This window comes from Chelmon rostratus, chromosome 8 (genome assembly GCF_017976325.1).
Source record: "Chelmon rostratus isolate fCheRos1 chromosome 8, fCheRos1.pri, whole genome shotgun sequence".
NCBI classification, from domain to species: domain Eukaryota; kingdom Metazoa; phylum Chordata; class Actinopteri; order Chaetodontiformes; family Chaetodontidae; genus Chelmon; species Chelmon rostratus.
In genome coordinates this window covers 22,436,743-22,451,362 of record NC_055665.1, presented here as the reverse complement: position 1 = coordinate 22,451,362, position 14,620 = coordinate 22,436,743, and the positions used below count along the sequence as shown (strand labels likewise).

Genomic DNA, 14,620 nt, shown 5'->3' with positions numbered 1-14,620 from the left:
TCTTTCTGTCTTTTTTAATATACTTTTTTGAACAATGTCATGACTTCTAAAAAATAACACATAATGACTGCTGAAGTACAAATCCTTGGCATATGGCTTAAAACTTATCATCTTTACTAGCAGAACACCATCTTTTACTTCAGTGGAAATCTTAATAAAAGTTTAAAGTTTACTTTATTTTTTGTTCATAAGTTTGAGGGACCTACTGTGCAACTGGAATGAATAATAAAACCCATTAAAAAGTGATGGGTTGTCATGAATCCGACTGTTGGTTTTTTGATGTGCATTAATCAGTACATTTGCCAGTGCTATTACCAGTCCATATGTGATTGGAGTGCCGCAGATATGGATTTCTACATGGCTCAGTACACATTATCTCCCTGACTCAAAGCTTCTACAGAAAATCACCACCACAGAAAAGATGTTTCTGAATGCCCAAAAATGCTAATACAAATATACCTTTTGTAATACTCTTAGGTTCTGGGATAACCTGGCCAAATAATCTCCATGACCATTTAGCCTATAAATGTCTTTTTTTTTTATGTTTAATCTTTAAACATCGCATATGAAATGAATGAATCAATATATACCACCTCATGTGATACCTCATTGGATTCTTCAAGTTCATTATAAATATTTTATCGATACATTCTGATAAATATAATACGTTGATATAATATTAATATATTGATATAATAAAGATAAGATAAGGTAAACTTTATTGATCCCACACTGGGGAAATTTTGTTGTTACAGACAGCAAGAATAAAAAGGAGACATAGAAAAATGACAAATAGTATACAAAATGAAATCAACTAAATATATGTACATAATACAAAAAGGGTATAAAAAATAATGATGGCTTAGAATAAAATGCCTTAAAACTAACCAGTTAGCTTTAACATGTGGGTAGATGGAAATGGGTGTGTCTGGACATGTCCTCTGACGTGAAAAGGCTTGAAACCTTTCTGATGATCCCATTGGTTCGCTTCTTGCGTCATGACGTGTGTTGTTGGTGGAAGGGCAGCAGTAGCGCAGCTGAGAGGAGCTACCAACCAGCAGCGTTAGTGAGATCGTCCGGAGGATGCTCGTGTTTCAGTGAGCTTCAGCGGGATATAATGATTATTAGGCTAAAGGGAAGGAAGACAGACGTTCCCGGGCTTCTACCGATTTACGCCTTAAGGGAAGGACGCTGACAGGAATATGCAAACAGGTGAGGAAATGCTCATTCTTAAACGTTAGCTAAGCGGCTCGCGTAAGCTAAAATTAACTGACGTTAGCTAATGTAACTATGTCGGCTGGTGCTAGAGTCAGTCAGGTTTCAGTAACCTTAGCCTCCCATATAGGCCTATAAGCTGTTTAACCTAACAGAAAGCAGTCTTCGGCGGCTTTTACAGATATGGCATTACTAGCCGCCATATTATTACCTTACCTGGCTAAAGGTAACGCAGCTAGCTTGTTTACCTAGCAGTGAGATCGAAACTTTCGCCTACTGAACAGGATGATCTGGAAGCCAGTGACCTACATTCTTTGCTAGAAAAGGCAATCAGTGCTCACTTTTTAAATCTGACATGTCGTAGCTATTCAGATAACATTAACTTAGGGACTCGGGGCTTCGCTGGCTCCTGCAGCTGCCAGGCTTGAAGACGTGTTCATTTTTGTGGTTGCTATGCGCTAGGCTGTGATAACCACAGACACTAGGTCATCACCTTTCTGTTGCCTCCCCCGTGCAGAGGCACGCGGCCCTGTGCTGCTCCCTGCTGTGTTTGACTTAAGAGTGACAGACCAACTAGAGCCTCACTGAATATCTGATTGACAGAAAATAAATTGGCAACAATTTTGATTATCAGTTGATTTTTTGATTATGTTTTCAGGCGTGAGTTTTTTCCATAGTCTTCAGTGGTTGTAAATGGAATTTTAAGGGTGTCTGGACTCTCGGTTGGGCAAAACAAGACAATTGAAGAAATCACTGTAGGCTCTGGGAAACCGTGATGGAATTACACATATGTTTCTCTCTTCTCCAGCATGCAGTGACTGAGACTGAGGCCTGAAGGCACAGTGGGTCCGGTGGCGGCAGCAGCAGCAGCAGCAGGCATCTAGCTTAGATGAAGGATGAAGAGCCCAGTGCACAGATGCAGGGATGTGGAGCACGGGCGTGGACAGGGTGGGGCCGCGGCAGGAGCCAACTACCTACAGGCCGAGCAGCGCATCCCTATCTCCAAAGACGTCATCACTTCGTCCTCTGCCTCTGCCATGTGGTTCATCAGGGATGCCTGTGGCATCGTGTGCGCTGTCATCACCTGGCTGCTGGTGTTTTATGCGGAGTTCGTGGTGTTGTTTGTGATGCTGCTGCCTTCCAAGAATCTGACGTACAGCATTGTGAACGGGACCCTGTTCAACACTCTGGCCTTCCTTGCCCTCGCCTCACACCTCAGGGCCATGTGCACCGACCCTGTAAGGGATTTTTGGTTTGGTGTTATTTGTACACACAAAAATTAGATGACAGGCTGTCATGCTTTAATTCTCAATGTCATGCAGACAAGTTTAGGGTCATCAACTTTTTATAATCCTGATTAATGGAGCTCAACTAATAACTAGTTATAAAATAAATAACATAATCATACATATTAATATATATAAATTCTTTAAAGGCATGTTTAGCCTCTGCCTACTTGTTTCACTATGATAATTAGTGAGCTGCAACTTACGCTGAAGTCATCTACTGTGTGGTCATGTGTCTTGTTAGGGGGCGGTGCCAAAAGGGAATGCTACTAAGGAATACATAGAAAGCCTTCAGCTGAAACCAGGGCAGGTGGTCTACAAATGTCCCAAGTGCTGCAGCATCAAGCCTGACCGAGCACACCACTGCAGGTAGGGCAAAAAGGACATGAAATTCTCACTGCTGCATTGGCATCCTCAAACACAATCCCACACATAACAGCTGCAGTGTTTTGGTGCACTGAAGAAGTCAGACTGTTATCATAAATTCTGACTTGATTAATTTGTCATATAGAAATTCCCAAAATGTAGTGCTTTTCACTTTCTACTAATGTCTCTGTGTGGCGTTATTGTTGTTGCCTTGGCGGATTGGTACAGTATGGGTTTTGTTTTGATCTATTCCCTTTCCTTCACACTTGCTGTCTCTCTCGCAGTGTTTGCAAACGCTGCATTCGAAAGATGGACCACCACTGCCCCTGGGTCAACAACTGTGTAGGGGAGAACAACCAAAAGTACTTTGTGCTTTTCACAGTAAGTCCACTGCAAGAATGAGTCTCTCATAATGAACCCAAACCAGCCTTTGATTTAAAAAAAAACAAAAAGCTGCCATCAGATTGTAGCTACCTTCAAGGTCACAGGTTTGACCGGCAGTTTTGACTGTGTTACATGGGAAATCAGAAGTAGTTGCTATTTTAATGCAGCACAGATACGAGGGATTCCTCAGGGAATACCACCCTGTCAAGGTTAGTGTATGTTTTGAATGTTTCTTCTTTTTCTTTTAAACCTAGATGTACATTGCACTCATCTCTCTCCATGCTCTGGTCATGGTGGTCTTCCATTTCCTCAACTGCTTTGAAGATGATTGGACAAGTGAGTGTTTTTTTTTTTTTACTTTCTTCAAGTGGAGAGCTAAACTGACAATCCTCCTTTGAAATATTTTTTAATTGGATGAGCACTTTCTATTAGTAAAATAAAACAATATATTATGATTGTTTTTATATTCAGTATGAATGAATACATTTGTATAGAGCAAGTTTGTATTACTATCAACATTGCTTTATTCTACTTTATCCACCATTATATTTAGTTTTACATGTCATACTAATGAAGCAAATTGAGATGGGTAAAACTGACAAACACAGTCAGAATCATTCCCATGGAAAAATAAAAATACAAAACCCCCCACAAAGCAAGCTATTCTGTAACTGCCCCTGCCACCAGTCCCTTTAATTTACCTGGCCAGGTTAATTCGAGTGAAGGTGTATTTCACCAAATGTTCAGTATTTGTTTATTTGGTTGTTTTTGAGTTCTATGGCACAACAACAGAAGATCTATCAGGCATTGACTGCATAGGCAATGCTTATGAGTAGTAGGATTTGGCATCTTTGGAACATTTGTTGATAATAACAAAATACAAAACATTACGCTTTCCTTTTTAATTTATGGTGCCTGCTGCCTGTGAATAAAAAGGGAATATATTAATAATAATAGGAACTTCCCCTTAGACCTTACAGCACTGTGCAAATATCATAGTGTTTTCCCTTAGATCCCCTCCACAGCCTTCAAAAATACAATATTCACAGGTATGAATGAAATTTTGTGCAAACATTTACATTCATGCTGATGTAGGGTTGCTTCCTTTTCCTGCTGCACTTTGAAGGAACCGGGTTGCATAACACACTGACAACCTTCATGAGTTGCTTGTGGTCAGCACATCAGCAGATTGAGGATTGCATGCAAGCCACATTTTCATTATTCTGTCTTGCAGTAATGTGCAACAAACATCTAGAGGCCTTTACACGTCATGAACCTGTTCTGTTTGTGATCCTGTTTGCAATGTGTTGCAGCTCAGACGTAGACTGTTGTGTTGGGCTTCATTCAATATGTCAGTCACATTTAGATTGTGTTCAGTTAAAGAGCAGTCTACAGGACTGGCAATGAGTGGCAGGTAAGACAGAGAATCACAACTCTCTTAAACAATGATTTTATGCATTGCCACATGGCTTCAGTAGTATTCAAGGCTTTTCTGCAGGCAACATCTAGCTGTTTCCCAGTGTATATGTGCTAAAACTATAGACACACATTTGCCTACCTGTTTAACAATCCACCCTAAACCTCCCGATCCTGAACATCCCTGAATACAAGTGTAGCCTTCCCTGTTTACTAAAGCACCCTCAGCACGTGACAGATGGACATACCTATTGAGAGTATTGCTTCAGTGCTTTGCATCCCCTCTGTAGTGGCTCAGACGAGTTACCAGTAGAGTGCAGTAGTTTCTTTGATTGTAGTGTATAGCAGTTCTTCATATAGCCCTCTTTTTGCCCCTTCACTTCTCTTCCTCCATGTCCCTCCACCCCCCAGAGTGCAGTTCCTTCTCTCCTCCAGCAACAGTCATCCTCCTCATACTCCTGTGCTTTGAGGGTCTCCTCTTCCTCATCTTCACCTCTGTGATGTTTGGCACCCAAGTCCACTCCATCTGTACCGACGAGACCGTAAGTGATCCATTTAGCGACCAGCAATCCCCCTCCTTTCCTCTTCTCTCATGGCTTCCTTCTGCTGTTCTCCCTGCTGCTTTTCAACATTAGCATCTTTGACCATCTACTTCAAACTGTTAACAGTGAACAAGTGACTTCTCTCAATCTGCAGCCTGATGTAGAATAAGTTAGAGCAAATTCCATGCAAGTCTTTACTTCGACTGAAAACATTGTCTGAAAAGTGAGTAACTGCCAAAAAGAAAGAAACTTTAATATTGAGTGTAGGGCTGTAACTAACAATCATTTTCATTGTTAATCTGTAAATTATTTTCTCAATTAATCCATCGGTCTACAAAATATCAGGAAATGGTGAAAAATGTCCATCCCAAACCCCAAGATGGCAACCTCAAATGTCTTGTTTTGTTCACAACCCAAAGATATTCAGTTTACACTCATAGAGGAGTGAAGAAACCAGAAAACATTCACATTTAAGAAGCTGGAATCAGAGAATTTAGATTTTTTTTCTCACTACAAAATTACTCAAAACGCTTAATTGATTATCAAAATAACGGGTGATTAATTTCCTAGTTAACTAATTGATTAATCATTGCAGCTCTTATTCAGTGCTTTAAAGGTAAATTTGTGGTGCCTGTGGAGCATTCACAATGCTGATGGTAAGATGGTAAAAACAGTACTTATGCAGAGTAAGAAAAGGCTATATATGTGGATGGAAGCAGTGCAGTGGTTGTGAAATCACATTTCAAATCAATGGTCTCTAAGAATTTTTCATGGCAAATCTGCCACTGATGTCATTATGTTCTTCCTGCATTAGGATTCAAAGCTTGACATGTGTAGCAACAGTAACTAGTACCCCCTTTGATACAGGAGACTGAACCCTGCTGACATTCTTATTTCACTGTGTGTAATGCTGCTGCTGCACTGCAATTTCCCAGCTTGGGATAAATAAAGTATCTATCATTCAGTGTGTCTTGGAGTTGGACCCATTCATATGAGACAACCTTCATAGGTTAATCGCAGGCTCTCACAGTTTGCAGAGACTCCACCCTGCAGTATAGTTCCATAAACCACACACCTTCCAGAATAACACTGAATAATTTAATGTAGTATAGAAATGGAGTTGGATTTCTGTTCAATTTCTGTTTCTCCTCCCTCTAACTGTTCATATATGCACCCTCCCTCTCTTTCTTGTCCTGATGTGCAAGCTTTGCATGTCTCTCTCAGTCTTTGGCGGGTTGGTTAAATTATATCTATACCTCTTAGACACAGTAGGTCACCAAAGCCAGGCAGCGCCCAACCTGTGTTTAAAGAAGGGTCAGCTGATTCACATCGGGCAATTCAGATCTGTGTGTCACTGTGTCTTTCCAAGTGTAATCTGAGTACAAGGGCTTAGTAAGCATTCAGTTCAGCCTCTTCCAGGTTCATTTAGTCCTCAGCTGTTTCCCTCATTTTGGCAGTTATCTCAAAAGCACAGTCTGATCCCAGTGTAAAGAAAAAGGTTGCCCCATGACCAAAATATGAAACACTTTGGAACCTGCTGTCACGTCAAATCTAAAGGGGTCTTAATTTATTTTGGCAAAGCTCATGAAATAACTGAGTTTTCACGGTTTGCTGCAGCCACAGAGGCAGTGCTGAGTGTGTAAAATCACTCTGATGTATTTGAAAGATGCCAGTGTATTTTTACAGGAAGGTAGACCTGTCCATGTATCAGTGGAAGAAGGAATCAGTATCCCCTCTGTGTAGTTTGGTGCCATCCTAAAACCATTCTCTTGGTCTGCTTGTGTATTGGAGCTCACCAAACCAAACCCCTTTTCCTGCTTTCAACTTCTTTTTGTCTGCAACTCTCGGTCAGATATATGGGATCATTTCATCAAGGAGACACATAGGGGACTACACAGAGGGAAAGGCAACCGGACACAGTTAACATGATGCTTGTAGAGGAGAAATCACTGAAATACTGGAGATCAAACAAGTTTTTTTTTTTTTTTTTAAATGGGTTTTTTTCAATCAGTATTTGGAAATTGGTTTGTGATTACTGACTGGGTCACCAAAGTCCACCAACTGAAGTTTGGTTGTCTCTTGTTTTCAGGGCATAGAGCAGTTGAAAAAGGAAGAGAGAAGATGGGCTAAAAAAACTAAGTGGATGAACATGAGGGCGGTATTTGGACACCCTTTCTCCTTATTGTGGTTTAGTCCCTTCTCCACCCCTGACCATGGGAAGGCTGAGACTTACCAGTATGTGGTGTGAGAGCTCAGCACAGGGAACGAGGAGGCTGGGTCAAAACTTAAGTGGGACGCCCTGCCCACTGTGCCCAGTGCTGAACGTGATTTACACTGTATCGCCCACGCTAGCCATGGACAGCTTTCCATCTGCTTTTTGTGTTGCCAGCTAAGTGCGCTATCCGTTTATTTTTGTGTTGCCTTGAGTGAGTGGAGTTGCAGAGAAAAAGAAAACACTTTCAGTTTGTGAATCCTATTTGCAATCACTGTGATGAATCTGTTTTTTCTGAGCTGTTTCTATTTCTGTTGTTTTATGAGAAACCTTCTCTTTTCTTGCTCTGTGTTTACTATTGCTTTCCCATACGGGTCATTTCAACTACATTCCAGAAAAACACATTTTCTCACTTATCTTTAGTGGTGTCTAGCCATGCTGACTGTTTTAATTTTAGGTGTTGAGGTTTTCAAAACCCAATATAGTGGGAGAGAATGGAATTTAATTTAGGTCAAATAATAGTAAAAGAGTCCCCATCACATGTTCCCACACCCCTAGTTGATGTGTTTATTCAACCAACAGTCCAAAACCCAAAGATATTCAATTTACGTTCAGAGAAGAAGAAAACCAACAAATATTCACATGGGATGAGCTTCCAATTAGTTTGACTGACTTATCGCTTAATCGACTAAGCGTTTCAGCTCTAGTTTCATATGTGGTCAAAGCATAGAACATGGCATTAGAGAAGCTCAGCGGCAATGTCACATTGTAGAATGAATATCTGAGTTGCTAAGGTTGATTCACAGACCTGTGTGGTCTGCTGATTATTCAGAATAACCAGGACATTGTTTCTGGATATATAAATGCTGAATTTCAGATGAGTTCCATTCACCTCCACTGTACAAGGGTGAAGCAGAAAATTCAAATGCTGGGCAGATTAAAGGAAAACCATCTGCATGGCTACATACTACTAGAGGTAAGTGTAAAAATGTCTTTCGTAATTTGGGTGAATTGACCCTTTGAATCTTCCTCGTCAGACAGTAATCAGCAGTGTGTTCCAGATGTGGATAAGCTTTTAAAGAAGTCCCCACTAGAATGGATTAGATGAATGGTCAAGTTATACTAGTTTCAGTCTCTACAAACAGATTCCATGTGGGAGCCAGATCCATTCTAAGGCTGATCCTTTTAAATGGTGCCAAATACATCACGTAAAGGAACACTTTCCATCATTACTGTGGATTTGTAGTCAATTAGGATTGTGAAAATATTTTAAATACACCCTGCAAAAAAGTTTTTTTCTGCAAAAAGTCAAGGCCTCTTTTGCCCATTCTTACAATTAGAAATGCACTGATCCCATTTTTTTTCCTGATTACAATTCTGACACATCAACTCAGGGTGTCTGCCAATAGCCATTCCCAGTGTAATACCAGTTACCATACTCTGTTTTTCCTGTTTTTAAAACCTGTACACCACACTGTGAGGTGCACTCCTACTGACAGTACCCGGTATTTATTGTAAATACTGAGAGCTGAGATTATCAAATCACTTTGATAGTGTTATTGGTGGGTAAATTATTATCCACAGCTCACCTGTGAGTCCCTGGTCAAGTCGACAGTATCTCATCACAGAAGAAAACAAGTGATCCTTTAACGTGCTGTATTTGAGCTTCACATGACAGACCAAAACAGTCACTCTGCAGTTTAACCGTGTGTTTTAAGTGACTTGAATAGCTACATGTTGCCCAAGCGAGGAACATTCTCCCTGATTCCTCTCTGATACATGCTCGACATGAACAAAGCCTTTGTCGGGGGGCAGAGGTGTTTTTGTTTTTTTCTTCACAAGCCAGGAAGTCTCTGTTTGCTCCATCAAACAGAATCAATTAAGGATCAGAACACCAGCTTTTTTTGGTCTTGGCAGGTTTTGCTCAAACATCCTTGCAATGCTCAGTGAGGAAATGAGATGGTTAAATGTCAGCCAGCCTCAGCTTGTCTTTCAGCAGTGAAACATGGCTGATTAACAGGCTGTCAGCATCCATATTGTAACGTGCTTATTCTCCCTTTTTTGAGGAAAGGTTTGGCTGTCCACAGTAGCACTGTGTGTTTGTGTGTGTGTGTGCTCATGCATGGACACTTGCCAGTGAAACAGCCCCTGTGGTGTTTTCATGTTGTGAGGGTGTGCCAAATTGAATGATTTCCACAATTACATGATTATCTGGGAAAGCTTTTAAATGAAATTCCTCAAAAAGATGACACTGGCTTAGCTTTGAAATTATCTTTGCTGGAGAAAACTCCTTAAATCCTGTGTGGACTCAAAGGGAAGCGCCGTATGAAAATGTGTAACTCTGCATACACCTTATTATGCAGCAGCAGGATATTAGCTGGACTGTATTTCTGCACTATTCCAGGTTACTTCAAAGCGGTTAACAAACTATTAACTTTCATCATTCACATTTCCACATGTACTAAAAAGGCTAATTCGCACTTTGTATTTATCATTTAAGATTTTCTTCTGTGTGACCTACTCTGTTCTACAGTGTGCATTTTATTCTTCTATTCTTTGTTTACATGATATTGTATGCATCCTTTGTTATTTGAATGCATGGTACAAGTGAAGGCTAGTTTAGTGATGTATGTGAAACACTGCTGGTATGATGGTGCCAAGTCTCGCTGGTGAGAGTGATGCTGGAGATGATTTGTTTTTTTACAGAAATTCTTTCTAAATATTCTGAAGATATTTCAGCACATGCGCAGAGAATAAATACTTCTCAGTTGCAATGCAAAAACTGTGTTTGCTTGCTTTTTTTGACTTATTTATTTCCCTCTGATTGTGTGTGGGGGGTGCTCTTAGGACCAAATATGGGTTCTGCCTCTGTATTTTTTATGTTCAGATGTTGTTGAAGAGGTTTCTACTTTCCCTGCATACTGTCCTTCCGCTCCCTGCATTCTTAAAAATGTTCACTCTGTCCTTGTCTTTCATTCTTTTCCCACTTTACTGTCTGTAACCTGCCTCTTTCCCACGCAATGTTTTCTCCACACTCATGCATTTGCTTTGGTTGATGACTCATTCGGCCAAAAGCTTTCTGAAGCAGACAACTCTTTAAAATGTCGAGGAGAGGTAAGCTTGTAACAGAGGTGACATTAGCCGTCCCATCAAGCTTAGCACATTACAAGCATGCAGATTTCAATCTGAAGGCCAATGTGTGCTTCATGTCTTGTTTTTTGACGTTTCAGATTCAACCAAACATTATGAATGAATGAGTGACTTCCATGTGTGACAGGATGCATGCTCTCTTTTGGTCATTTCACACGTTTTCTTCTTCCGCAGGGGTTCTTTTCCATTTTTTAAATGCATGTGAGTCATTCTGTGCAGTGTTTTGTGGCATTTTGGGCATGTTTCTGAGAAAACAAATGAATCAGAAAGCATTTAAATGAGAGACTTTAAAAGCATTTAACACAACACTCACATTATGTACATGGAAAGAGATGTTGGTTGCTGTAACCAATCCTGTCTAAACTGACCCTCCACAGCTACACTGGAAAAGGTGGAGGACAAAATCCAGTCTTTACAATGTGCAAAAATACTTTAGCCATTCAGTCAGACAAATGAATCTTCTAAGACTGTTACTGTGAGCAAAAATAATAACTAAGCCGTTCAGATTCACTTCCATGCACCCTGCAAAACCTAACCATAAAATATGCTGCAGAAGTCAGTGTTCTTTCTCACTGCTTCCACAGCCTCGCTAGGTGACAAGCTAACAGGTGACTTTTATTGTCATGGTAACGTGACTGCAGACAAAAGGCAGCCAATAGCCTAGTATTTTTTATATATTATTTTTCTGTTCATAGTGTTGAATTCTAAATGATCAACAATCCCTTTTGCTGAGGGTCATGCAATAGAGCAAAGATCAAATTGCACCCAGATCCTAGCATACCAACATACTGTAGACCTGTTTCCAAGCTACTTTTTGCATTTTAAGATTTTAAAAAACTTAGTCTGCAGGCACCTTCTGCAACTGTTGTAAGAAACTGACATATTTGATGAAAACCAATCAGGCTTTCGTCAGAAACACAGCACCGAGACAGCTCTGCTGAGGGTCACGAATGGTACTGACGTGCAGCTAGAACATAGTGAATTTGCCATTTTAGTTCTTTTAGATTTGTCTGCGGCCTTTGACACAGTTGATCACGTAGCACCACACCAAGTTTTTAGTATCCACGGAGGTACCTGTGCTCCAATAACTTGTGGGGTGCCTCAGGGATCAATTCTCAGACCCTTTTTATTTTCATATTATGTGTGCTCCCCTTAGGTCACTTGATGCATTAATTTGGTTGTTTTATCATTGCTACACTGGTGATATGCAACTCTACTTAGTCCTCTCAAATTTAACTACCCTCCACAAGTGTCAGGTTGAGATCAGAAACTGGATGTCTCAAAGTTTCAATAAAATCACAGTAAAACTGAAGCTCTGGTTTTTGCCCCAGATCAGGTCTGTACTAACATCCTCCAACACCTCATTTCATTGGCCACTAACAGAAAATCCTTTGCCAAAAACCATGCTTAGACTGCTGTAATGCTCTTTATTCCTTTCTAAACCAAGATGCTGCTACCCCGGTTACAGTTAGTCCAAAACTCTGCAGCAAGACTACTCACTAAGACCTCACATCTGATCAAATTCAAGATGCTCCTCTTCATCTATCAGGCTTTGACAAATCATGCTCCACAGTATATTAGTAAAATAATAATGCTGTATACATCTGCTAGGCCCCTCAGGTCCTCTGAACAAGGCAGGCTGTCCTGGGTCCCAGCCGGTGGAACAGTCTCCTCCTGGGAGGCAGATCTGCAGACTCTCTGGGTATTTTAAGTCCCAGCAGAAGAACGACCTTTTCTCTAAGCCATTTTGTGTTGAGCCATCTACACTATTCTGAGTTGTGATGCTTCTGATGTTGACTCATCTTAGTCCGATTAACCTTTTATCTTTTTGTAAAACACTTGGTAACATAGGTTTTGAAAAGTGGTATACAGATACAATTCTTAATGAATAAAAATCTTACTAGAATCTATGTATAAACAGCCCAACCCTGCTGGAGTACACAGCACAACCTGGTGCTCTAACACATGATGTATAGCTTTTGATTCCAAACCATAATTACAGATTTTTATTTTATTTTTTTCACAACTACTAAAAGTTGGTCAAATTGGAAATACAATGTGACAAGCCTAGTATCTTACAAAGCCGCTCTTAGTCGATTTGTTTCCCCTGAGCCCAACCTTAGCATTAACCCCAGCTGGTCATCTCTATAACACCAAACCATTAACATGAACCTAAATTAACTTAACCATAAACTTATCCCAGTCAGGAATGGGTGTTGTCAGGAAACGCTGGTTGAAAGGGACTGGATAAACACCACAGTCATCCTACACCTGACTGGCAGAATGAAGAAACCCAGACCACCCTGATGCTGGTGCGTCAGTCTGTCCACCACTTCGGTCCAGATTGAGAATTGATCCTGTTTACTTTGGTGCTGTGATGACTTTTCATCTAATGCCACCAGTAGGTCAACATTTTTACTTATTTGTGTGAAATATCTCAACATCTACTGGATGGATTTATCACAAAAGTTGGTGCAGGCTTTCATGGTTCCCAGACATTTCATTTTTTACCGTGTAGTCACTCTAGGACGGGATTGTTTGATGGCTGGTGTGGACAGGAGCAGTGATTACAGTGACCAATAACTCCTTCAGCATACATACGGCCAGTGAGTGATCTATTGAGATAGATGTGAAGAAATCTGAAGGCTTTTTGTCAGGTTCTCTTTAGTCTGATTTCTGTCTGAGAAACAGGCCCAAAGAGTGAAATCATAGTGTTGCAGTTTTACTCATCCTTTGTGTCGGTGAGTGATGGTGCATGTAGAAAGCAACAGACCTCCAGTCCTTTCTGGCTCAGCCCCTTTCACCTCAGACCCTCCTTGTTGTGTCTTCTGCAGGGAATCGAGCGTCTGAAGGGGGAGACGGGGAAGTGGGGGAAGGTGCCGTGTTGGGAGGCCATGCAGTTGGCTTTCGGCGGCCCGTTCTCTCTGTCCTGGTGCAGCCCCTTCGCAGGGCTGAGCTGCAAGCAGAGCCCCCCAGAGCACGTCACCGTTCCACAGGGGGAGATCATCGAGGAGGACGTCATAGAGATACCACTCGAGTAGCACCTCCTGCAGTCTGGAAGACATTTTTTTCTCAGCCTGGCAGCTCTTCTCTACGAGCAGATAAAGATCTCTTTGGAATTTGTGGGCACAGGAGTATATCAGGGCTTTCTGAATCGTGAGAACCCACACGGAAATAGAATTTGTATTTATATTTTTTATCTCAAAAAACTTAATCCCAAGACTTTCTCTCCAACTGTCAGTACAGACATTTGCAGGGTGTACAGGGCTATGAACTTTTTTTTTTCGTCAATACATTTACCAAACATTAGCACCTTTGGCCCTTTATAAGTGATCTGCCATTGCACATACAGTATGATGGAGTCTAATAATAGCATGTAGAAGTGAACCTTTAATATATAACTCATGCTGCCAAAGTACAGTTTTCTCCTGAAATCATTGTGTAATAAAGGTAGCTGGTGGAGCTGGAAGGACTCAGAGCTCCTGTTAGCGCGACCAAAGTGTTTTTGACTGGAGGTGAGAAGATGATGGATTTTACTGTGTCTCATTGAGCTCTCAGGCAAACACCACTAACAGTAGCACTAATGTGACACATGAAGCATGAGCAGTCTACTTTCAACCACTTTGCTGTCTCCAAAGCCTTTGTGTGAGGGTTTGAAATTCACTGTGTGCCTTATCTGTCTTGACAAGCAAGCGTGTCAGTGTGACAGCGTGGAGGAAAACACTTTGTATGATAAATTGTTCTGCTCATCCGTCTAATTCTGGTGTCTGCAGGTACCGTTTTCATCTTTATGGCATGTGGAAAATAGAAGGTAACTGACTTCATGTGGAAGGTATTACTGTGTCATTGAGCAAGCTGTTGGATAAGGGCTTTTAGCTGTTCAGTGGGTGCTGGATATCATGGGAACACTCATGTTTTGTCATGTTTACATTATTTTAACAAACTGTTCTGTCTGTGGGTTTCATTTTTAATTTCTAAAATAAATGGAAATATTTCATTATCTGTTCACTATGAGCTGTACTGTCTTTAAGAGTTTTGCTGTTACTCAT

General features: G+C 40.9%; 1 protein-coding gene across 2 annotated transcripts; it reads left to right on the top strand.

The window, feature by feature from the left end:
- Window positions 1-1,042: 1,042 nt before the first annotated feature.
- On the top strand, window positions 1,043-14,585 carry zdhhc3a (zinc finger DHHC-type palmitoyltransferase 3a). Of its 2 annotated transcripts, none has more exons than XM_041942506.1 (7): window positions 1,043-1,212; window positions 2,024-2,453; window positions 2,746-2,870; window positions 3,152-3,248; window positions 3,506-3,587; window positions 5,079-5,209; window positions 13,406-14,585. In XM_041942506.1, the coding sequence occupies exons 2-7, from the start codon at window positions 2,112-2,114 to the stop codon at window positions 13,610-13,612; spliced, it is 984 nt and encodes a 327-aa protein (XP_041798440.1). In that variant the 5' UTR covers window positions 1,043-1,212; window positions 2,024-2,111; the 3' UTR covers window positions 13,613-14,585. The 2 variants fall into 2 exon arrangements, with proteins under 2 accessions (XP_041798440.1, XP_041798441.1); XM_041942507.1 differs by having other exon boundaries at window positions 7,299-13,543.
- Window positions 14,586-14,620: the final 35 nt, after the last annotated feature.

Excerpts from the sequence above, each read along its gene's own strand:
- zdhhc3a (XM_041942506.1), top strand. The coding sequence starts at position 2,112 with ATGAAGAGCCCAGTGCACAGATGCAGGGATGTGGAGCACGGGCGTGGA. Across the intron at positions 2,871-3,151 it reads GACCGAGCACACCACTGCAG|TGTTTGCAAACGCTGCATTC; the intron begins GTAGGGCAAAAA and ends TCTCTCTCGCAG. Across the intron at positions 5,210-13,405 it reads CCATCTGTACCGACGAGACC|GGAATCGAGCGTCTGAAGGG; the intron begins GTAAGTGATCCA and ends TGTCTTCTGCAG.